Genomic DNA, 26,147 nt, shown 5'->3' with positions numbered 1-26,147 from the left:
GGTCACTAGTCTGAATACATTTATTAAATATAGCCACCGTTGTCACAGCCAGTCGTGGTATTCACTTTAATCAACAATTTTGTTTTACCATTTTGTGAATGTAGACCAAAGGCTACTGTAACAAAATCAAGTTCTCAAAACAGTCTTATTAAGAAGCCTCCACTGGAACTAAATGGAGGTCCTTCACATTTGAAGCGTAGTCAAGTTCTTTAATTACAATTCGGAATAATAAGAGCTTGCTTACAGAGGCCATCATGAAACTTGGCAGGTGAGAGAAGAAACATTACTGTTACCAGTCTCCGATTTCGAAAAGCATCACTGCACCACCTCTCGTTTACATGGAGTCATTGTCAAACATCTTTTTGCTGTGGAAAAATGGGCCAGGGATATAAGAATGACTACTTAAGAACAGCTCTGCTCAGAGCAACAAGGAGAGGAGGCTTACGAGAAAGCTTAAGAGAGACCATAAAACAGACAGATTAAAGACACGGTTATCAAAAAGTATAATTGTACAACAATCTATACAAACTTTACACATACTTACTGTCTAAAATCGAGAAACAATATGAAAGCCTAAGAAAATATAGCGTTCAAACCGATGCGTTCCACAGGACATCACTGATGTCAGACGCTTTACACAAACAAACCTCGGGACAGACACTCCCATTGGTTCATTTCTTGCAATTAAAATGTCCATGGTTACGGCATATGGGGGATCATGTTTCAAATAAGCAATGATGTCATTCAGCAGTGTTGCATTAAGCACTCAATATCAACAAAGAAAGAAAACAAAGGATGAAAGTGCAACTTAGTGTGCCTGCAACAGCGCCAATCTGCCTGCTTATCTATTGCCCTGTCGAAGACCGAAAACCCTCTACATACAACACCACCCCTTCGATTTCCTGGTTTCAAATGGCTAGGACAGCAAATACCCATCAATCATAATACATTTATTTTTAAAAAATATAAATATTTCACGTAAAAAAATATCACAGCTGATTTTTATTCTAATACAAATAGGAAAAAAGCATTGAGCGTACAAATTTGAGATCGGTCTCTCCAAAAAAGGGAATAAGGAGAAGAATCAGTATGAAGTATTATGTGGTGGAAGTTATAGTAGGTAGGGGTTCAGGAACTGTGGTACTTTGGATGTGTGGAGCGTTGGAGGTTTTGCTGGATGGGGGACGAGGCAGGGCTGTATGTTGTGCCCCTTTACAATCAGGCCGCTGCCCTCCCTCCGTTTGCTGGTGTGGCCCAGCTGGGTTTGGTTGGTTAGTACGGGTCGTATTCATTAGCCACCAAACAGACGAAAACAGATGGAAGGAAACAGGGATAGACTACCTGAACTTGTCCAATAAGAAACGCTAGTTTTTGTTTTCCGTTGCTAAATGTTTTGCTTCCGTGTGCACTAATTAATACGACCATGGTTTTTAAAGGTTTGGTTCTGTGCCCTTTGACCTCTGAGAAGGGGTCGTCATCTATCATCAGTCCTCCTGCTGGAGTGTCGTCGACGTTCTGGAGGGTTCCGGCTCCCCCTGTTCCAGTGAATCCGCCTCCGTCCGGCACCTCTTGGCCGGCCTGTCATAGAGGAGTGCGTCTTCATCGTAGTGACCGTCGGCACGTTGGGGCTCCAGGGAGCCGTTCCTGTTGTGGCTGGGCACGACGGCCGCCGCCTCGCAGCCGTTGGAGTCATTATCCGAGGCGGTGGGAGCAGGGAAAGCGTCCAGACAGGGGTGGTTGTCAGTGGGCCTGTTGGACTGGGCGGGTTCTGCTTTGACTTCATTCGCCACCGTGGACGATTGGGAACCTTCTCCAGAGCCAGAGTTTTGACTCACTACACCTATTGGAGGAAAGATAAGAGTGAGCTGCTGACGTCATGAACTATGTAGGGTCTTCACAAGAATTCACATATGTTCAGTCATTTTAACAGTATTTCATGTTCCCTGAGTATATTTCTTCCTTACCGTTGTGGCTGCTGCTGCCGTCCTCCCTCTCTGAGTGGCTGGTGCTACTGTTTGAGGTGGTGGGAGGGGGCGAGGCCGCCCGGCTGGAAGTGACGCTCTCCGTCTCGTCTAGCAGCCGGTCCATGTAGTCCCTGAGACACACGGGGTAAACAACCAACCACAGTCAGCACCAACTACAGCCTACCAGCATAGCACATATCAGCTCGGCATTATAGTGTTAAAAGGATATTTGATTCACACCCCTAGAACAGTGTCAACAGTAGGTATGGTTCACAAAACAAAGGTTAGCACACATTTAGTGACATGGAACATCCATTCATGACAAGTTACATTTCATTGAATATGGGTCTTTCTCTAAACTAGGGTACCAGTGAGGATTTCACACCCCTTAACTTTTTCCACATTTTGTTGTCACTGGCCTACACACAATACCCCATGTCAAAGTGGAATTGTGTTTTTTGAAATCTTTACAAATAAAACATAAGCTGAAATGTCTTGAGTCAATAAGTACTCAACCCCTTTGTTTTGGCAAGCCTAAATAAGTTCAAGAGTAAAAATTTGCTTAAGGTCACATAATAAATTGCATCTACATGATTTTTGAATGACTACCTCATCTCTCTGGCCTTCCCTGTGGCTCAGTTGGTAGAGCATGGTGTGTGCAACACCAGGGTTGTGGGTTCGATTCCCACGGGGGGCCAGTACAAAAAAATGCATGAAATGAAATGTATGCATTCACTACTGAAAGTCACTCTGGATAAGAGCATCTGCCAAATGACTAAAATGTAAATGTAAATCTCTATACCCCACACATACAGATAATTGTAAGGTCCCTCTGCAGAGCAGTGAATTTCAAACGGATTCAACCACAAAAACCAGGGAGGCTTTCCAATGCCTCGCTAAGAAGGGCAACTATTGGTAGATGGGTAAAGATGGGGGGAAAAAATCAGACAATGAATATCCCTTTGAGTATGGTGAAGTTATTAATTACACTTTGGATGGTGTATCAATACTACAAAGATACAGGCGTTCTTCCTAATTCAGTTTCCAGAGAGGAAGGAAACTGCTCAGGGATTTCACCATGAGGCTAATGGTGACTTTAAAACAGTTAGAGTTTAATGGCTGTGATAAACTAACCTAAAATGACAATGAAATTAAGGAAGCCTGTATAGCCTTAAATCAACTCTGGACCTTGAAGCCAGTTCCGCTGCATTTTTTCATTGTTGAAAATGTGTTGAATACCCCTGCTGTACAGAATACAAATATTCCAAACCATGCATCCTGTTTCCAACAAGGCACTAAAGTAATACTGCAAAAAAATGTGGCAAAGCATTTCATTTAATGTCCTGAATACAAAGTGTTATATTTGTGGAAAATCCAATTACACACATTACTGAGTACCACTCTCCATATTTTCAAGCATAGTGGTGGCGGCATCATGTTATGGTTATGCTTGTAATCATTAAGGACGGGGGAGTTTTTCAGGATAAAAAAAGAAATGGAACAGAGCTAAACACAGGCAAAATCCTAGAGGAAAACCTGGTTCAGTCTGCTTTCCACCAGACACTGGGAGATGAATTCATCTTTCAGTAGGACAATAACCTAAAACACAAGGCCAAATCTACACTGGAGTTGCTTACCAAGAAGACAGTGAATTTTCTTGAGTGACCGAGTTACAGCTTTGACTTCAGTCTACTTAAATCTATGGCAAGACCTGAAAATTGTAGTCTAGCAATGATCAACAACCAATTTGACAGAGCTTGTAAAATTTTTAAAATAATAAGTGGGAAAATGTTGTACAATCTAGGTGTGCAAAGCTCTTAATAAGAGACTTACCCAGAAAGACTCACAGCTGTACTCGCTGCCAAAGGTGCTTCTACTAAGCATTGACTCAGGGGTGTGAAAATTAGATCTGTATTTCATGTTCAATACATTTGCAAAAATTCCTAAAAACATGTTTTCACTTTGTCATTATGGGGTACTTTGTGTAGATGTGAGAAAATCCATTTTGAATTCAGGCTGTAACAACAGGCACTGTAAAGGGGAAACATCTATATTAAACACAATTCACAAATACATTTAAAACCAAAATCGTGTGACAAAACAGTTTTCTGTCCTTGCATTTATGGCAGTGTAAGTTGTCGTTATATAATATATTAAGCATCAATCGGTTAAATTAGACATTGAACTTGAACCCTGTAAGAATCCTGGATATAGTTGTCGGACAACTTTTTGTATAGCGATCTCAGAAATCCAGTGTAACTACGTAATGTTTCGTGTCTCGTTACGGGGTGAACATTTCTGAATGACAGTCAAGTGATAGCGCAACAACACAGCCCAAGTGCTGGAAAAAAAGGTGTTCGCAAGGAATGTCAAGAATATTTCTCTCATTTGTTACGTCGGTGAAGACAGTGGCGGTGTCTACTGGGCGCAATTGTGTAGGATAGACTATTGCGCAACACCCAACGCTATTCCTATGAATTATTCTGGATATAATGACAAATGACATAGCCTAGTAGTGGCCTACTTCACAATGATCTGGTAATTAAATAACATGACAAATAAATGTTGGATTCCATGTTACACCTGCAATTATAAACAATAGAAGGAGCCTACTTGAATCCAGAAATTCTGGAATAGGCCTACCTTTAAAATCAGACATTTCCTCAATTTCGTGCTTAAAGTCATAAATGATAAGTTCTCATGCGCTCTTATAATTATCTGTGATTTCATTTTTGATCAGTCTTTGTTGGACGCTTTAATTTGTTTCCCGCCGCTTTAATTGAAGGGTGTTGCACTACTCCGTTGCGTTAAAAGCTTGTACGGTTATAATTAGGACGACAACATCTAATGCTGGCTTCAACTTCGCTTTCCATACAGATCATTCTATTACAAAAGGTACCTGGTTTTTGGTCGCTTTCGCATTATAAAAACAGCGAAAGTGAGATTAATGCTGCCGCTATTCATGGTTTATTATGTGTGCCTGCGTCGGCCACATATGCTACAGGAAGATTGCCACGCAGGCATTCAATCTATTTAGTCTGGCAAGTCCATATTATTCTCACATATTTTAGAATGTAATAATCATTTTAATATCAATGCATTGGCAATGCCTAAAAAAAAAAATCCATTATTCTTAAAGTGGTAATGGCCTTTTTGACACATTTTAATACTTTTTTTTGGGGGGGGGGGTTCTCTATTAGGCCCTATATGTACAATTGTATAACATTGAGGTCCTTAAATTACAATTAAGTGAGTAAAGTCCCTGAAAGTCCTTGAATTTCACTTGCCAATGTCTGTATGAACCCTGCTTAAAGTCCTAGGCCTATGTTGTATAGATGGAGTTATGGGCTAATTCGCACATATTCCTCTAAGTACACGTGGAACTGCATACAAATATTTTTTCATTTTGTTTCAAATCGTTTTAAAATGTTGATCCTAATGTCACATATTGGCCCCATTATTTATAGAAAGACCCATATACTCTCTTCGTTATATGTTTCAAATACATCTCAAATCAGGTAAGTTAAAATCTATAATATATTGAATTGTATAACATAAGTTTGTTGACGTAATCGAATATTTCAAAGATTTGTGAAAGCATTTGAAAAGTACTTGGTCTGGTGAAAATACTTACGTGACACCGGGGTGAAGGTTGTATTTCCTTTTCCCCAGCCTGGTTTGCTGTGCAAAGAAATCATAACGCTCAGACTTCTTCCACATGTAATAAAAGGCCACACATTCTCCTACTGACCTAGTTCTCACCTGAAAAATGTAATATCAGGAGACAACGAGATAGCCATTATTACCATCGCCTTCCAGAGTTGGACTCAATTCAATTTCAACTCCCCAGTCAAGTCTATGATGGATGAGTCGAAATGCAATTTGTGAATTGAAAAAAAAAAAATAAACGTATGAAAAAGTAGGAGTAGCTTTACAATTCATAAACTGATTTTCGATTCCTCACGAAAGTTGAATGAGGTTCAAATGGAATTGACCCCAACCCTGATTGCTTTAAAAAACATATGCAACTCTCAAATCAACATGACGATTAGCATTATTCTTAATGTCAATATACTTTTCAATAAAATACTGTAGCAAATATAATAGGATATCTCTAAGATAAACATAGCTTACCTTGTTGGCTTGTATTGAATTAAAGTCTTTCCCATAAGCTTTTAGTCCTTGCTCAAAATATCGACATTCTTCTTCTGTCCACACAGACAGCTCTTCTGTGACAGAGGGAAAGAGTTGAGTATCATGACAACTGCTGCATTCAAATAAAATATCATAAAAACGATGAAAATGTTACAGGTCCCAGGCGTAGGACGCTATGAACAAGACACAAACAAAAGCCAGGACCAAAGTAACCCAAGGAAAGCCTTTATCATCAAAATACTTCAATAAGCCACACATGCCTGGTGAGATAATTATGAGAAAATATGCCAGATATTTGACTGAAATCAAGAGAAAGTTCAAATAATTTCACTGCTGGTCTTACCTCTAGCTGCCTTCACATTAAATTTCAGTCTTCTTAAAGCTTCCTCTGTGTCAAATTCACACCTGACCAACTCATAAAGCGCCTGTGGAAAGACAACATTGTAAAGAAGACGGTTACAGACAATAGTGCATACTGAAGTCTTTATGGTAATGGTGCATGTTTAGTACAGTTGAAGTCAAATACATTTAAACTGAGTTTTTTACAATTCCTTACATTTAATCCTGTCTTAGGTCAGTTAGGATCACCACTTTATTTTAAGAATGTGAAATGTCAGAATAATAGTAGAGAGAATGATTTATTTCAGCTTTTATTTCTTTCATCACATTCCCAGTGGGTCAGAAGTTTACATACACTCAATTAGTATTTGGTAGCATTGCCTTTAAATTGTTTAACTTGGGTCAAATGTTTCGGGTAGCCTTCCACAATAAATTGGGTGAATTTTGGCCCATTCCCCCTGACAGAGCTGGTGTAACTGAGTCAGGTTTGTAGGCCTCCTTGCTTGCACAAGCTTTTTCCATTCTGCCTACAAATTTCCTATAGGATTGAGGTCAGGGCTTTGTGATGGCCACTCCAATACCTTGACTTTGTTGTCCTTAAGCCATTTTGCCACAACTTTGTGGAAGTATGCTTGGGGTGATTGTCCATTTGGAAGACCCATTTGCGACCAAGCTTTAACTTCCTGACTGATGTCTTGAGATGTTGCTTCAATAAATCCACAATTTTCCTTTCTTCATGATGCCGTCTATTTTGTGAAGTGCACCAGTCCCTCCTGCAACAAAGAACCCCCACAACATGATGCTTCCACCCCCATGCTTCACGGTTGGGATGGTGTTCTTTGGCTTGCAAGCCTCCCCCTTTTTCCTCCAAACATAATGGTCATTGTGGCCAAACAGTTTTATTTTTCTTTTATCAGACCAGAGGACATTTCTCCAAAAAGTACGATCTTTGTCACCATGTGCAGTTGCAAACCATAGTCTGGCTTTTTATGGCAGTTTTGGAGCAGTGGCTTCTTCCTTGCTGAGAGGCCTTTCAGGTTATGTCGATACAGGACTTGTTTTACTGTGGATATAGATACTTTTGTACCCATTTCCTCCAGCATCTTCACAAGGTCCTTTGCTGTTGTTCTGGGATTGATTGGCACTTTTCGCACCAAAGAACGTTCATCTCTAGGAGACAGAACGTGTCTCCTTCCTGAGCGGAATGACGGCTGCGTGGTCCCATGGTGTTTATACTTGTGTACTATTGCTTGTACAGATGAACGTGGTACCTTCAGGCGTTTGGAAATTGCTCCTAAGGATGAACCAGACTTGTTGAGGTCTACAATTTTCTTTTCTGAGGTCTTGGCTGATTTCTTTTGATTTCCCATGATGTCACGCAAAGAGGCACTGAGTTTAAAGGTAGGCCTTGAAATACATCCACAGGTACACCTCCAATTGACTCAAATTATGTCAATTAGCCTATCAGAAGCTTCTAAAGCCATGGCATTGTTTTCTGGAATTTTCCAAGCTGTTTTAAGGCTCAGTCAACTTAGTGTATGTAAACTTCTGACCCACTGGAATTGTGATACAGTGAATTATAAGTTAAATAATCTGTCTGTAAACAATTGTTGGAAAAATGACTTGTGTCATGCACAAATTAGATGTCCTAAACGACTTGCCAAAACTATAGTTTGTTAACAAGAAATTTGTGGAGTGGTTGAAAATGTGTTTTAATGACTCCAACCTAAGTGTATGTAAACTTCCGACTTCAACTGTAGGTGGCATAAAGTTTTGGAACAGTGAAATGTGAAGGCTTAAACTTTTCCAATAAACAAAGTTTTCCGTTGCGAAACTTTTTTCTACGGTGTGCCCTACTGAACACAAGCCTGGATGCCAGTCTGCTTGACTGTGGTCGTCTTCATACCTGCTCATTGTCTTTGATATGGGATCCCTCAGGGATGGCATCCACTCCCTTTTCCTCTCCTGTTCGTTTTGACGCCTCCGTCAAAAACTCCACAACCTTGCCCTCGGGAAGAAACTCAGGGTCCCATAAAAGCTGGTCATCATTTTCATATACTGGAACGAGTGAACAAAAAAGAGAGAGAGGGGAGAAAGAGAGAAGGAAAAAAACGAATTTTATTTCCCATTTACCTCTGCGATTGGAAGATATTTCACTTGATCTTAATTAGTGCATTGTAATTGCAAACATAATGCCTTACCTTTCTCATTGTCTTTATATTTACAAAGGCCAGAGGGCGTTTCAGCCTGATACATGGAACCAACCATGATTTCCTGTCCAGGTCAAACAAACATTGTTTAGTTTCACAAATCGAAAGTGTGCTTCAAATGAATAACATGTCTTTAATGTTAGAACTACCATATCTAACAAATGATTAAACATTAATAAAAAACAATATATTTACCTTTTTCCAATCATCAGAAGGGACATAATCTTCGTCTTCTGATTCTTCCTCTGCATCATTATCTGAAACAAGATTTGGCATTTTGACTGCTTTCCATCCGAATTGGCGACAGAATTTCATGTGAATATCCTAAAATCCGCATAAACACTATGCGCCTTTTCCCACCAAATGTATTTGTTGCAGATAAAATGTTTATCCTACATGTACTTTACTCACATAAAAAGGTTGGATGGAAACCTGGTTACTGACACATTAGTTCTCATTTTGAACTACTGGGTTAAAACACATAGAACAAGATCTCACAAACTATCCAATACAAAAAAAAAAAAAAAAAAAACATTGCTCGTGAGGGAAGCAAAGGTGCATACTTTCAAAGTACTTGAGCTTCTGTGATCCACGTATCAGCTCTGCCGTGCAGTGGGATTTGACGGAGCGAGTGTGACCCTCGTTGGACGACTGGTTCTCGTTCCCCAGTCCTGAAGAGATCTTCAGCCTCTCGGTCTGAACCCACACACACGGAGTTACACACAGATTAGTCACCAATGGTGCATTACAGTCAAAAACGCCCCTGTGAACCAACAAAATTGCCATTCATTCATGAAAACAGTGGAATCAGCATCAAAGCTGCCTAGATGTATCTATTATATAATAATATATGCCATTTAGCAGTCATGCGTGCATATGTTTCAAGTATGATCAGCATTTTAAATACTATCAGCAGACTTGTAACTATACTGAACAAAAATATAAACGTATTTCAAAGATTTTACTGACTTACAGTTCATATAACGAAATCAGTCATTTGAAATAAATTCGTAAGGCCCCAATCTATGGATTTTATGACTGGGAATACAGATATGCATCTGTTGGTCACAGATACCTTAAAAAAAAGAAGTGTGAATCAGAAAACCAGTCAGTATTTGGTGACCACCATTTCCCTCATGTAGCATGACATATGTCCTTCGCATAGAGTTGATCAGGCTGTTGATTGTGGCCTGTGGAGTGTTGTCTCACTCTTCAATAGCTGTACGAAGTTGCTGGATATTGGCGGGAACTGGAACACTCTGTCGTACGTCAATCCAGAGCATCCCAAACATGCTTAACGGGTGACATGTCTGGCGTGTACACAGGCCATGGAAGAACTAGGACATTTTCAGCTACTTGGAATTGTGTAGAGAGTCTTACGACATGGATCCATGGGCCTCAGAATCTCGTCCCAGTAACTCTGCCCATTCAAATTTCCATCGATAAAATGCAATTGTGTTTGTTGTCCGTAGCTTATGTCTGCCCATACCATAACCCCACCACGAGGCTCTCTGTTCACAACGTTGAGGCCGGTTGGATGTACTGCCAAAATCTCTAAAACGACGTTGCAGGTGGCCTATGGTAGAGAAATTAACATTCAATGCTCTGGCAACAGCTCTGGTGGACATTCCTGCAGTCAGCATGCCAATTGCACACTCCCTCAAAACATGAGACATCTGTGGCATTGTGTTGTGACAAAACTGCATATTTTAATGTGGCCTTTTGTCCTGAGCACAAGGTGAACCTGTGTAATGATCATGCTGTTTAATCAGCTTCTTGATGTGCCCCCCGTCAGGTCGATGGATTATCTTGGCAAAGGAAAAATACTCACTAACAAAGAAGTAAACAAATTGTGCACAACATTTTTGGGAAATACACTCTTTGTGCATATGGAAAATGTCTGGGATCTTTTATTTCAGCCAATGGGACTAACATGGGACTAACACTTTACATGTTGCGTTTATATTTTTGTTCAGTGTAAATATGTCAATTTTGTTGGCTACAGAATATGTAGTATTGATTTATAACATCAAATTAGTGCAATAAGGTGCAAAGAAGCATTCCTTTATGAGTGTGTTGATTGCTATCCCTGTTATTACAGGAGATTTATGGCGCCCACCTTACTCCTCTTCAGCTCGCCAGTGCTTCTGCTGCTTTCATCATTGTCCAGCTCCTCTTCCTCCTCCTCTTCATCATCCTCTAACTCATCATCCTCTAGGTCTTCCTCATCTTCTTCCTCTCCATCTGCAGGTGAACCACCGCCGTATCCGTACATACTCAACAACTCATGAATGGGCATCTCTCCCTCCTATGGCACAAATGGAACAAAAACAACTTTTGTTGCACACTGGATTTAGTGGATTACACTTAAGACTAGCTAGCTTCACATGATCAATATTTGAGTGTTGCCTTCTAACATAAATCACTGGTATGTTACAATAATAGGGGTCAAATAGTCAATATCTATAACTAAAAGGTTACTGTTCCCAGGGTTGTATTCATTAAAGCATTCACTGTAGCAAAAACGCTCTGCAACGTAAAACAAAAACAAGTGTTTCTTATTGGACAAGTTTGGGTAGTCCCTCCCGATCAGTGCCTAATGAATAGGACTCTGGATAACTTTCAAACCACAAGAGGAAATTATGTTGAGACGCACTCGTGCAAGGTCGTCAATCTCATTGCTGAAGTTCGTCTCTCCCTCGAGCATCTCCTCCTCTTCCAGTGTGCGTTCGTCATCAAAGTCGTGAACGAGCATATCTGCTGAAGGATCAAACTCATAGTCGTCTGCTGAACCTCCTAAGGAAAAAAACACCGGGAAACTGAGGAGATACTTGATAAAGTGCTACATGATTTATAACAAACAATATTGTGACATAAGCTAGGTTTCCATCTAATTGGTGACAGATTTTCAGGTAAATATTCTAAAAGTCGCATAAAGAAAATATGCACATTTTCCCACCAGTGGTGCGTTTCCACCAAACTGACTTTCTGCAGATAAAAATCTGCTAAATGTATATTTTCATATACTGAATAAAAATCTAAAGTTCAATGTGTTTCCATCACATTTTCAACTCCACCGATAGTTTAGCCATTAACTGTTGTGGTAAATAGCAAATGTGCTTACTCTGGTCTTGGTATGTGCGCTCTAGGCAACAGCTCGCCGATACAGTAGGGTAGGCTAGTCTACATGAGATTGTTATGGCTAAGAGCGAGAATATTTTTCATTATCAAGCGGCAGTCAAGCATCGATCATGTCAACAGAATAAGATTTCTTTCCCGATTCGTAGTGGGAGGACCACACACGATATCATCGTTTGACTCCAAGGTTCCACCACCTATTCTCGCAAAATACATTTTACTGACACAAAAAGATCCCACCATGTCGAACGAACAAATTATCTGTCGGCATTTATAAAAATTGTACAGAAACTTCCTGTTTCTATCAGGGGTTCCTAAACCGCTTCAATCAGGCCCCTCTTCCAGCATTGGGGAACATCTCTCACCACCCCCGTACACCACATCTATTTCACCCCACTGTCATCCAGAAGGCCATGACAGGTGCATCAAAGCTGGGACTGAGACTGAAAAACAGCTTCCTGGTTACGCAACCCTGCACCTTAAAGGCTGCTGCTCTATGTACATAGACATGGAATCACTGGCCACTTTAATAATGGAACACTAGTCACTTTAATAATGTTTACATACTGCTTTACTCATTTCATATGTATATGCTGTATTCTAGTCAATGACATTGCTCACGCTAATATTTATATATTTCTTAATTCCATTATTTTGCTTTTAGATGTGTGTATTGTTGTGAATTGTTAGATACTACGGCACTGTTGGAGCTAGGAACACAAGCATTGCGCTACACCCGCGATAACATCTGCTAAATATGTGTATGTGGCCAATAAAAAAAATGGAAGCTGTTCACACCCCTATTGTTGGCAGCCCCTCGTGCGCCCTACAGTTTGGGAACCACTGATCCATCACTGCTGTCATGATTATTATTTATATGGTATGACTTTACTCGTATAAAAACTGTGGATCGAAATGTGGTTAGCGTGGTGTGTTCAGCACAATTTTCCTTCAAATCAAATTTATTTATAAAGCCCTTCTTACATCAGCTGATATCTCAAAGTGCTGTACAGAAACCCAACCTAAAACCCCAAACAGCAAGCAATGCAGGTGTAGAAGCACGCATGTTAATGATTTAATGAGGGATTATTAATGAACATATCAGTGAGCATATACCTTTCTCTCAGTTGTAATACAACAATATTTACCTGGGCTCGTACTCCCAACGGAGGGCTAAAACACAAAACAAAAGTAGTCAGAACCAGATACAGATACACAAGTACGGTTGATGCCAACACATGTAGCTGTAACTTTGCTATAACTTTACGGTTCAGAGATACTGTCAGTGAATTATGCTGTTTTCTGGATGAGGTCAATATCGTCTCCAGGCAACCTAGGCCTGAACAAAAACATGAACTGCCTACAATACAGCAAACCGATCATCAGTCTGGGTAGTGGATGGAAGTGGAAGTCAAACTAAAAGCGCGCCTGAAACTTATGCCTGGCTCCTTGTTGGCCAACGCTAAGGTAGAATAGACATTACTGTAGCTAACGTTAGCTGGTTCTAGCACGGAGAGAACTCTGATCAGGCCATCATTGAAACAAGTCAAATCATCAATTTCAGCAGAGCGCTAAAGTCGTTTTTGATAAACAAGTGGGTTGTTCTCACAATGTAGACACTTAGGTATGAATGATTAGCTAGCTAACGTTAGCTATTTGCTAGCCTCTGCCTCAGCTAACTTTAGCTAGCTAAGTTAGTTATTCAAATAGTTAGCCACCTAGCTTCGTTTTCAATATGCAGAATACCACCAGGTCAAAAATAAATAAATACAATAGCACTCTAAATATTAAATTCTATATTTTCGAGTGGGTAACGTTAACGCTATGCCAACTATAGCTAGATAGCGTAGCATAGCTACGAAGCTAGCCAGCATCGCTAAACTGAAGTTTGAAAAATACAACTTATGGAAACGCGACAAGTTTAACATTTAAAAATGTATATCTCTTCTCCGTGTTTTTAGTACATATTTTTGTTTCTGATTTGGGACCTGTGCACCCACCAGAATCAACTCTATAAATAAAATAAATAAAAACATTTTTATTATCCCGAATATTTATTGGAGTTTCCTTCCTACCTCCGCCATGTTTGAAATCCTGTAGGGTTACATTGGGGGTCAGCAATTTCCCGGATTGACTTGCCCCGCCCATACACATATTTCCCCTACATCTCGGTCATGGCTAGAAAGGGTACACCGTTTGTCAAATTGCTGTCAAAAGTTATTTTGTGGGGCATTTTAGCTCAGCCTAATCCTCTTCCTACCCTAACCTAATTATTCTAACCTGCTACGAAAATCTGACGAAAAATGTAACCCATCTAATCAAAACCCATTCGTGACCAACTATATTCATTGGGTTTGGCTCGTCGAACCCGTACGACTGCTGCTGCAGTCAGCCAAAAATGATTAGCAATTTTCTTAAATTGCTTCTGGCCTGACAAGGTAAAAATCTGTCGTTCTGCACCTGAACAAGGCAGTTAACCCACTGTTCCTAGGCCAACATTGAAAATAAGAATTTGTTCTTAACTGACTTGCCTAGTTAAATATGGAATTATCCCTTTTATACCATGGCTATAATTTAACCCATCTGCCGCTATAATTTTTTTATTTGCTGGTAAATGTGTTCAACATCCACTGAAGTAGCTAGCAAGTTTACTAGATAACTACAGTAGTTGCTGTGGTAACCAAACAAACAGACTTGCCAGTTTAGCTAACAGTCCTAGTTTGCCATTATGAAAATCGAATAAAATAATGCCAATAATGTTTTCAATTAGACTTTTGCTTTCAAAAGCAGCTCAAACATAGAGATGTAAGAATGAACTTTAGTCATTGAATTCTACCGTGCAAATATACTGTGCGTTATAGGGAAATAAAGCACACTCTAGAATGCCAATCAGAAACAAGTATTCAACAATGCCATGGTATAATGAGTTGTATCCACCAGTCCAAAGAAAGGATTGGTGGGAGCTCAACTACTCCCATTGTTAGGGTGTAGATACCGTACCTTGTCAGCGTATCCATTATCTTTGGCTATATTCAACCATTATTGTCTGGTTTCCCCTAGATAACACAGCCACAAAGTTAAAATTGCAAAATCAAAAAAAATTATAGAAAAGAAAAATGTGCTTTTTGTCTTAATGTAAGGTTAGGGTTAGGCATAAGGTTTTGCCTGACGACTCAAACTGAATTCTTCCACTGCTCTATCGTTCGCTACATACTTCAGTCTGACTGACATCATTGAAGTCATTTGTGGTGATGTGAAAATGAGGGGTGCTGTACAAAACAGTCATCAGCGATTGGGTCAGCTCTATCCATCAGAGCATCAAAAAGTCAATGATCAAAACGCTTCTTTACCCACGTGTGTTCTGGCTCTGGCCCAACCCATCAGTTTCTGGGCCCAATCAGATGGTCTAGAATGGATTTCCATTTTTAAAATCAATGGGAAGGTATTCAGATCCAGACTCATTGAGGAGAAGAAACTCTCGTCCATGGGCGTGGCGTAGCCTTTGGCCAGAGCAAGGAGTTTGGGTAGCCAGGCAACATAAGGTTAGCAGTGTGGTTAAAGTGGCACTACAGTCTTCTTTTGACGTCATTTAACACACGATTTCCTTTAACGCCCACACCAGTAGAAATCCACTTTTTCGAGCTAAAAGACGACAGCCAGAGCTTACCCAACATCATGTTGCACAACGTTTTAAGTCAATAAATCATGGTAAATAAATCATTGACACTCTAATTTACTTGTCCTCTTGCTCAGTTGTGCACCGGGGCCTCCCACTCCTCTTTCTATTCTGGTTAGAGCCAGTTTGCTCTGTTCTGTGAAGGGAGTAGTACACAGCTTTGTACGAGATCTTCAGTTTCTTGGCAATTTCTCATATGGAATAGCCTTCATTTCTCAGAACAAGAATAGACTAACGAGTTTTAGAAGAAAGGTCTTTGTTTCTGGCCATTGTGAGCCTGTAATCAAACCCACAGATGCTGATGCTCCAGATACTCAACTAGTCTAAAGAAACCCAGTCTTTAATCAGAACAGTTTTGAGCTGTGCTAACATAATTGAAAAAGGGTTTTCAAATAATCAATTAGTCTTTTAAAATGATAAACTTGGATTAGCTAACACAACGTGCCATTGGAACACAGGAGTGATTGTTGCTGATAATGGGCCTCTGTACGCCTACGTAGATATTCCATTCAAAATCAGCCGTTTCCAGCTACAATAGTCATTTACAACATTAACAATGTTACCACTGTATTTCTGATCAATTTTATGTTATTTTAATGGACCAAAAAAATTGAATTTCTTTCAAAAACAAGGAACTTTCTAAGTGATCCCAAATTTTCAACGGTAGTGTATGACCAGTTTAAAATCTTTATAATTGTCTGATATGACAGCATTTTGCAAACCCACTCCCCGGTTGCCCAAAGCTGAATGGTTTTGATCATTATGTCTTGCTTCACTACACGCTCACTGCTTTGATATGTGTAATGTTAGCTAGAAACCACAAAGTGTCTATCCATGAATGAAAAGGCACCCACAAAAGAAAATTCAAGGAACGTATTCTTACATGTAATTTGCAGCGTGCATGATCATGAGGAAAGTCATTGTAGCTTATCATTTCACTTCCCCTGTGAGAACCATGAGCAGTGGCTGACTTGACTTTGCTGTACCGCAGGTTGCACTGTGTAGAAAACGCATATCAGCGATCTTTCAATAGTTATCCATATTACCGGAGCTTCATTTAATTATTTCTAACAATTTCTATGGCGTAAGATGGCAACATTTTTTGCAATAACAATAGATGGTGACAGGGGTGCAACTTTCACAGGGAATGGGGGGACATGCCCCCCCACACCCATTCTAAAATTGCATTTTTGTCCCCCCCAGTTTTATTATTGCACTGTGATAGGAAACGCGGCACCGGTGTGCTTTAGGACCATGCAGACGGCTCAGAGCGGTTTGGTAGGCTGTTTTCCGGTTTTAGACGGCTGGATTTAGGACTGCATGGACACCACCGGAAATCCCCCGCATAGTCTGCCACACTGTGGGAGTCTTGCCGAAGCTGGAGTAACTTCCGGGCAGCCTATCTCCCGGACAACGGAGCATTGTTGTCCATACTGCCTGAGCCCAAGCTGCAGCCCTCCCGGACATCAGCGTGATGAGGTACGCTATCTGAGAGAGGTCCGAGGGAAAGGAGGAGGGCTGCAGCTTGATGATGAGGGAGCACTGAGCGAGAAACGCCCAACAGGTGCCCGACACTCCATCAGAGCATTCCGGGGGAGGTAAGCGGGGTTCCCGGGAAACCGGGGTGACCGGGGAGGTGGCGCTGCTAACAGACAGGTTACTGAGGGGCTGGGAGGTTACCGTCGTGTTAGGCTGCCTAACAGACAACCCGCGGAATTTCTCCAGCAATCTGTTCAGCGCTTGGTCATGGTGTTCGGCCAAGGTCTGGAACCCTTCCATTAGACCACAAAGCAACTCCTTGTGCGTTCCTATGGTGGCTCCTTGAGAGGAGATGGCGTTGCGGAGCTGGACCGAGTCTACTGGGTCAGTCATGGCCAGTTCGTACTATCGCATTTCAGGTAAGACCCAGGATGCAGTCAGTGTCGAAGTAACAAAAGTGTATTACTAGGACAGGGGCTGGCAAAACGACAGGTCAAGGGCAGGCAGAGGTCAGTAATCCAGATAGGGTGCAAAAGGTTCCGGAACGGCAGGCAGTCTCAGGGTCAGAGCAGGCAGGGGTCAATAATTCAGTGTGGTGTGGCAAGGTACAGAACGGCAGGCAGGCTCAGGGTCAGGGTAGGCAGAATGGTCAAAACCAGGAAAAACTAGATAATAGAAACTAGAAACTAGAACAGCCAGGAGCAAAGGCAAAACCGCTGGTAGGTTTCACAAAACAAAACAAACTGGCAACAGACAGAGAACACAGCTAGAAATACAGTGGGGATAATGGGGAAGATTGGAGACACCTGGAGGGGGGTGGAGGCAAGCACAAAGACAGGTGAAACAGATCAGGGTCTGACAGGAAATTGACAGATACAATGATGCAATGCCTATCTAAGTCTATGGTTGCAACTTGTCAATTCAAAGACCAACACACAGTGTAGAGCGCGCAACAGACAAGTAATAGCCTATCCAAAAGAGTAGTGTATATTCATCTTCACCTGTAATATTGGTAAATATAAAAAATAAAGACAATTTTAATTTCCAATATTCTCCCATTCTTTATTACCAAGTAAACCAGGTAAAGTTATCACATTATATTCATTTTTTTTTTAATATTTTCACTCTTAAAATCTTTGGATGGGAAATTTACATGAAATGTTTACATGAAATGTGTCCTATGCAGTGAATAAAATACAGTCAGAAAAAGAAAAAAAATTCATAGAACAAAAACATACAGAAAGTCTCTTACTGGCTGGAAATATGCTAATCCGAAATAAGGCAAATAATAAAACATGTAAGCATTTTTGAAACCTTTATAAATTGCTGCTTCAACATATCCAGAGAGAAGTTTGATATTTGTGCATTCTTTTTTAAGGACCAGTAAGGCTCAAACAAAGAAATAAAAGTTTGCAACCAGGACTAAAAAGTAATAGTACGATAGTTAGTGATAATATCAAGGACAAAAAGCGATGTTTGTCATTGTTTGTGACTCCTTTTGAATATATTGATTTGGAAATGAGTAATAACATCTGAGGTAATGTAAGGCTATTAACATTATAATGACGTGAAAATGCATAAAATAACACACTAAACATTTTCTCCTTGAGATGGGCAGGAGAATAACAATTATAGTTATGCAAAATAATTTGTTGTTGGTGTAAGAAAGTTAATATTTAGTTAAGAGTAATTAACACAATTCTTAGCATATTTATATGTTGCCTTTTTATGTAATACACATGATTTCAAGTATTCTATTTGTGACACTCATTTGTATCACAGGTTGATGGTCACTAGACTGGATGCTGTATTTTATGTATGAAACTCATATTGTTGATAATGATTGACGTCAGACTGGAGCTACACTGAGCCGAGGACACACAGATATTATACTGATGAAATTATGAACATTGTGTGATTTTGTAGCAGCTGGCAAAGTCACTGTCTTTTGCCGTGACTTTGTAGAAGCCTCTGGCTGTTGTTTAGAGAACATCGGTGCTACCAGATTAGAATTTAAGGGTATGCTTAGAGAAGGGGAATTAGAAATGTCTCTTGGCTTCTGCTCTGGAGATGTTCTCCCTGAATTCTTGTAATAAACCAAAATGATTTTGATTGATATGATCAATGACTGTTGTTCACCTGGAAAACCCCATGTACTGAAATCAGGAGAAAACATAAGAGGATGTTAACGGCAATATATCATGGAAGTGTGATAATGTTGTTGGGATTCATGCCGAAGGTCAAAGCTTTAGGTGAACGGTCAAACACGATGAAGTGACTAGAAGTTACAGTGAAGGCAATCACATAGTACACTTACTGTATAAAAGGCATAGATCTGAATTAGCCTGGTTAAACTAGACTGAATGCTACGTTCACTACTGTTTGGTTTAACCAGGCTAGGTTGGAATAGCATTGGATAAGGAGGTGACTCTTGATGGATATTTTATCTTCTTCTCCATATTGTGTGCTGCTGTGCGTCCTAAATGTCTTGAAATAAATAGTATTGTGTTAAGAGTAAAATGTAACCAAAAACAACTTTTTGAGAAATGCAGATTTCATGCTGTACCTTTTGATTTTTTTTTTTTTTTTAAGCATGGACAGTCACAGTATATTACAAGAAATCCATGTTAGAAATGAAACTTGAAATGGTCATTTTTAAAAATGGTTATGTATCGTGAAGGCTAACACCACCATATAGCATAACTCTTATTTGACAATACACAGAAACATCCATATGTCCAAAGGGAAACTTCTTTCATATTTACACTTTTTTACAAATTGATTTTCAATATATTGCTATTAGAAAATGATAAAACACCTATTTACTCCACACGGTGGAAAAACAACAAAAGAAACATAACATTAGGGGCTTCCATTACATATACGTACATTAGTATTCTATTTTAGATAAATAATTATTGTGGCACTTTTTCATCTTCTTTGCTGTAGTTCGGTTATACTTCCCAGTGGGCCAAACTGGTTCAAACTGGTTGAATTGACGCCATAAAGAAGGAATTTCAACCAGTTTCGGCGTAATTTCAAACAGTTTCTCATTGTAATGATGTCATTTCAACCAGTTTTGCTTGGTTAGGCCTCCTGGAGATGAACACAACTCTAAGGGACAAACAGATCAGTCATTTATCTGGTTCAAGGCAACTCTACTATCCAGCCTGCAAGGCAGCCTGCTTTGTTTTTGTCATCCACAATCAGGTAAACAATGTGAACCATTACATTAACCACTTGACCTCCCAGCAAACACACAACCACCACATACATAATGTCTCCAAGTTGACTCCAAGTTGTGGGCCTCAACCTGCTGGTACAGTACCAGCTGGTACCATATTAGTTTTACCAACCCGAGAAATTAAAAAAAAGCATCAAATAATACAATCTAAATGTCCTCATAGCGAATTATCAATGAATGTTAACAGTATCTATATCTTTTCACATAAATCTGTCCAGTGAATCTTCCATCATCACTCATTCACACATTTCTTCTCACAAATAAAACTGGATGTGGTGCCAATGATAAATGACTTTGATAAACGTAAGTGTTGAATTCATTATCTTTGCCTCGACAACCCTCAAGGTGCACAGAACGGAAAAAGGCTGTACTACTTGCATAAACCCCAACAGTGAGACTACTGTATTGAGCGTGTTAAAACAAAGTGATACCCTGGTGAACTTTGTGAATTACATCACATCCTGTTGTTGCTTCTATCCCATCATCCACCCTTCCCTGCTCAAGTGTAAGGTTTCAGTTGTTTTTTCAGTTGGTAGCTTGAATGAAGAATCCGTAGTAGACGCTCATCATCCTCACAATCAAAAGCCATTGTATGGGTGAAAGGGTGTCATTATACAACAGTAGTGACTAGTTGTCCGCCAGATATTTCCCTGTAAAGAAACACAGAGTATTCAATCAAGGGAATTTCAACTATTGCCAAAGTGTTGTCTTGCCTTGTTTGCATGGTAAGGCAACAATGTCACATTCAGGATTAGGAACGGTATAATTTCAATTCAGTTTCAAATAAGGGCCCAAGATTAGCATCCCAAAATGTGTGACAATGACCATGGGAGATGACAAGACAGCACAAACAGATCTGGGATCAGGCCAGTATTTTCATGCTTCCCTCACACACAGACACTGACCTGCTGCAAATCTCTTTTTGACCAGCGAGAGCCTGTAGCCAGTCCCCACCAGCTGGATGTCACAGCCTGACAGAGTGCTGCCCTCGCTGGTGAAATGCACCGCCAACTGGGATGGCTTACTGGGACCCTCTGTCAACTGGAACCTACCCAGTAGAGCCCCCACTCCTATAGGAAAGAGAATGAGGATGATGATGATGATGGTGATGGTGAAGAGTATCATTCAGATTATGAAGATAAAGTTGGGGCAGATGAAAACAAAGACGATAAGGAAGAGGAGGAGGACAGGATAGGAGAAGGAGGAAGAAGAGGAGGAGGAGGAAGACAGGAAAAGTGAAAGAGGAGGAAGAGGATGAGGAAGAGATAAAGGAAGATCACCTACCTCCATTTTCAGACCTCTGGGAAAGGCTTGGTATCTTCCATAGAATTTTCTGCTGCTCTGGTTTCCTTAGAGAGAAAACAAAATAGTTATAGTTGCCTACTTGCCATTATTATTTCAAGTACATTAACCTGAATTTTTTCAAATTTGATTAAAATAACAATTCTAAGATTAAATACATTTTAAAAGAATCTCAGGTCAGCAATTCAGCATCCTTACCAGGTAGCAGTGGGGATCATGGCTTGGAGCTTGTGCACGCCCCCGTCCACAGGGACCAGGAAGTGGATGTTGTGGAGGGGCGAGGGGGCGGCCATGGCATCCATGTTGTATTTGTAGTCTATCCTGAGATCCGTGCTGGTGGCATCGCCACGCCAACTCACTGCCAGGTTCAGGGGAGTCGACTGGATCCCATCGGCTGCCACCTGAGACAGAAACTCACACACACAGTATTTTGCATTTGTTTAACAATTCTATGTAATTGTGACTATATACAGTATATGTAATAATATGTAATAATATGCACTATGCAGATGGCCTCACCTGATATTTGATCATGTCCACATTATAGTAGGTTGCTTGAGGCTTCTGTTCAGCCACTCTCCTCAGGTGGCTCATCAGGTTTGGCATATTTACCCAGAATTCCTTGGTTTCCACATTGGACATGGTGGTGTCACTGGAAAGAAATACATGACGTGGGCATTTTAGATTTGGCCACAATCCATGATATATTTTTTACATTTTTATAATCCTTGCCCCAAAACAAATTAGTGAGTCAGTGCACTGTATAGTAAGCCTTACCAGCACAGTAGCTGTGGATTGGGGAGGACCTGCTCAAGCCGGCTGTAGTTGCTGATGCTGAAGGTGAGCACAGGGGCTGACGGGTGGCTAGCAAAGTGCCTGGTGATGCCCGCAGGGAAAGACAGCACCATCTCCCCAGTGATCTTTACCACACACCTGAAAAACGGAGAATAGAGCCACCTCAGTGCTCAGAAATGGGTCAAGACAAAAAAGAAAAGAAAAAGACAAAAACTGCAGTACCCAGAATCCTTAGGGATGCCACAAACAAGCAAACTACATTTCACTACAAAATATCCACATTCTCAGAACAATCTAGGCAAAAAAATGAATTTCCCTGTGGGCACAGCAAAAGGGGACAATAAATAGGCATAGCTGCAATGTGATAATATATATCAACAACAATATCATAGCCATCTTACTTGTTGCATTTATTCTGATGAGGGTCGCTTTGCCGGCTGAAACATCATGTTGTCATGAATTTGCATTCACATCAGTATTGACTTTGATTCACATCAATGTTGTTATCGATAATAGTATCAATGTTGCTACTTGTGTAGGCATTAGCCTAGCATTGAAATGAGAATGTAAGCCTATTTCTATTGCTACTTGTGTTACCATTAGCCTAGCATTGAGAGGAATGCTAGTCTTACTTGCTGGGGTCGGCTCCTTTGAAGTAGGCGTTGATGGTCTCGGTGAAGGCAGCCGCCACAGGCAGAGTGTCCTGGGCTCCCATGGTGAGTGGGCTGGGTCCTCTGGAGCATCCTGACACACACACACACACACACACACACACACACACACACACACACACACACACACACACACACACACACACACACACACACACACACACACACACAGTTGATTACTATAGAAAGACACTAGCTCAGTACTTTCAGCACTTCCTGTGTCTGTAACGGCCTACTGACATGGTCAAATGAGCAGACATGCGTAAGGAAGGGGAGATGGGAAGAGCATGGTGAAAGAGCATAGAAATGGCAAGAAAGACGATTTGGACAGATCATAGAAAGGGATAAAATGACGAATGAAGAGGATGCTTAAAGAGACTAGAATAGCATGGACAACCAGAGTAGTGCAGTACAACACAGTAGCCTCCATACACTGGTACTGGGTCATATTTATTAGGAACCAAACGGACTGAAAGAGACTTGTCCAATAAGACATGCTATTTTTCCTTTTCCGTTGCACATTTTTGTTGTTGTTGCAGTGTACCCGAATGAATACGACCCTGGTACGACTCACCTTCGAAAGACAAATAAAACCGGCCATGGTCAAACCATACCATGGCTGGCTGTTTTTCCTCTGTGTGTGCGGGGAGGGTTAGAGGACATGGGGGAGAGGCAGGCAGGAGGAGAGGAAGAGAAGAAGAGGTGGATGAGTTACTGGAGGTGTAGACCCATCACAAGACACTGAGGGCAAGGCCAGAGGGAGCTTTTGCGTGATGGATAGATAGAAAGTGAGAGAACATCAGATTGTGCATGGTATACCATTGTGTGTTTAGGAGGGTGAAGATGATGAGGGATGTGCATGTATGCATCATTATGTACAGGGTACATGCTTCCATTCTCCACAGTATTTAACCAGGTTGTACCGTTGTGGTGAAAAAGGCTTGTCCTATTATGGTCAAAATACCTGTTCCACCAAAAGTCAAATTTTATGCTTCAAATTTGAGCATACCACCACTCACAAAATGACAAAACAATGAACAGTTCATTATGATGAACACTGAATGTATTAACACCAGAGACATACACTGAGTATATAAAACATTAAGAACAGGTCAAAGCTATGATCCCTTATTGATGTCACATATTAAATCCACTTAAATCAGTGCAAAAAATGATTTTTAAGCCCTGCTACAATTGAGACATGGATTGTGTATGTGTGCCATTGAGATGGTGAATGGACAAGACAAAAAAATGTAAGTGCCTTTGAATGGGGTATGGTAGTTGTTGCCAGGCGCACCGCTTTGTGTCAAGAACTGCAACGCTGGTGGATTATTCACTCTCAACAGTTTCCCATGTGTATCAAGAATGGTCCAACACCCAAAGGACATCCAGCCAACTTGACACAACTGTGGGAAGCATTGGAGTCAACATGGGCCAGCATCCCTGTGGAACGCTTTCGACACCTTGTCGAGTCTATGCCCCAAAGAATTGAGGCTGTTCTGAGGGCAAAAGGGGGGGTGCAATTCAATATTAGGAATGTGTTCCCAATGTTTGGTATTCTCAGCGTACACAGGTGAAGGAGGTGTTATGGAAGATGGTAGTACCTGTGGTGGATATGTTGAGTTCTCTCCCCAGGGTGGGGGTGGAGGCTGCGCTCAGTGAGGTGATGGAGGAGATTGAGGAGGAACTCTCGGCCCGGGCCAGGGGGGCGAAGGGAGGAGGGCTGCCGGAGACTGGGGGGCTGAAGGGTCGAGTCTGGGGGAGGGGGTGAGAATATCAGTAGCCCGCTCCTGTACCAAACTTTTTAAAACACATTGTAATGTTAGCATAGTAACCGCAGTTAGGTTAAGTAGTACCTCTAACTTTGTGGAAATCGGTTGAAGAAAAAAACGAATAATGAGAGTCTAATCAATTCTAATGGTATCGATCAGAAGTCTAACACATGTAAGAGTATACTGTAGGTGCCATACCAGGTCTCCTATTGGTTTCCCAGGGGGCAGTTTGGGTCGAGAGGAGGGCCTTGTAGGAAGAGGGGGAGGGATTGGACTGCCTCCTGACAGGGGCGTGGAAGGACGAGCTGGAGAGGAGGGGCCTGCACAGGGAAAAGAAAGGCATGTGACATGAGGAAAAATGTCCCCAATTTAGAAGTGTTATGATCAGCTATGACTTACACTATATAGAGTACATGACCATCTAGATCCGATAGCAATTGACCACAAGTAATAGATGCCCACAAATTACAGTTTCACTACGATCGGACTACCCATTCTAATGATTGTATTTCTACGTTTTCCTACAGTTGTAATCTACCCACTCTATCTATGTTTTTCCTACAGTGGTACTCACCACTGCCTGGGTAGGGTCCGGGGGAGGACACCATGGACCTGTAGGTGAGCGGGGGGAGTGGGGGCGGTGTGCCCCTGAAGCCTGGGGTCAGCCCAAGGGGCGAGGCCATATAGTCAGGCTGCTCTTCCCTCAGGAACGCCAGAGGGGAAGGGACACCTGCCCGAAGGTAGCGCTCCACAGGCAAGGGGGGAGGGATGGGACTGGTAGGGGCAGGGGAGTACTCCAGTGAGCCAGAGGGAGCAGGGGAGTACCCCAGTATCTCATCATCCAAAAACAGACTAGGATCGATGCCGATGCATGGCAGAGAGTCCGGGGGAGAGAAGTCGGGAGGCAGGGGAGGAACGGGTTCATCTGGAGGAGGAATAGAGATAATGGAGATGGGAGAGTCGGGGGGAGAGGAGAAGGGCGGCGGGGAGGGGGGAGGCTCATCCGGAGGGGGGGCCCGCGGAGAGGCAGGGGGAGTCTGGGGTGGAGGAGAGGGAGTGGGGCGAGTCGGAAGGAGGAGAGGCAGAGGGCGGAGGAGGGGCCGGTTCGTCTGGTGGGGGCGGTCTCTCGCTGTTGAAGCTGATCCATCGGGGCGAGTCCCTGTCCTCACTGGTCTGGGAAGATTCCATGGTGCCGAACACGTTTTCCAGGTCAGGCACAGGGGAACCTCTGTACGAGGCTGGGGATTGGACATTCAGGTAGATAGGGTTGGGGCTTGGGACTATTCTCCCATTGGGTAAATCAGCTGTGGAAAAAAATAGTTCAGAGATCTTGCTGATTTAAAGTGGCCCTTCTATCAATGCTGTCCAAAGAACAACGAGATTCACTATGACAACTGTGCAC

At 41.5% G+C, this 26,147-nt stretch overlaps 1 protein-coding gene and 1 pseudogene across 5 annotated transcripts; both read right to left on the bottom strand.

Moving 5' to 3' along the window:
- Positions 1-2: 2 nt before the first annotated feature.
- On the bottom strand, positions 3-13,940 carry LOC100380719 (mesoderm induction early response protein 1). 5 transcript variants are annotated; one of them, XM_014139306.2, is made up of 13 exons: positions 13,882-13,940; positions 12,955-12,979; positions 11,325-11,464; positions 10,788-10,976; positions 9,232-9,364; positions 8,864-8,925; positions 8,660-8,732; positions 8,365-8,516; positions 6,463-6,544; positions 6,099-6,193; positions 5,599-5,726; positions 1,965-2,095; positions 3-1,840 (listed from the first exon to the last, which is right to left on the bottom strand). In XM_014139306.2, the coding sequence occupies exons 1-13, from the start codon at positions 13,888-13,890 to the stop codon at positions 1,485-1,487; spliced, it is 1,575 nt and encodes a 524-aa protein (XP_013994781.1). In that variant the 5' UTR covers positions 13,891-13,940; the 3' UTR covers positions 3-1,484. The 5 variants fall into 5 exon arrangements, with proteins under 5 accessions (XP_013994781.1, XP_013994784.1, XP_013994782.1 ...); XM_014139309.2 differs by having other exon boundaries at positions 5,599-5,645; XM_014139307.2 differs by having other exon boundaries at positions 6,099-6,190.
- A 4,069-nt stretch (positions 13,941-18,009) lies between these two features.
- LOC106568723 (SH3-containing GRB2-like protein 3-interacting protein 1) overlaps positions 18,010-26,147 on the bottom strand; it is a 36,620-nt pseudogene continuing 28,482 nt past the window's right edge.

This window comes from Salmo salar, chromosome ssa14, assembly GCF_905237065.1.
Source record: "Salmo salar chromosome ssa14, Ssal_v3.1, whole genome shotgun sequence".
NCBI classification, from domain to species: Eukaryota; Metazoa; Chordata; class Actinopteri; order Salmoniformes; family Salmonidae; genus Salmo; species Salmo salar.
Note: the sequence above shows the minus strand (reverse complement) of the source record. Positions and strands in the feature narration are given on the sequence as shown.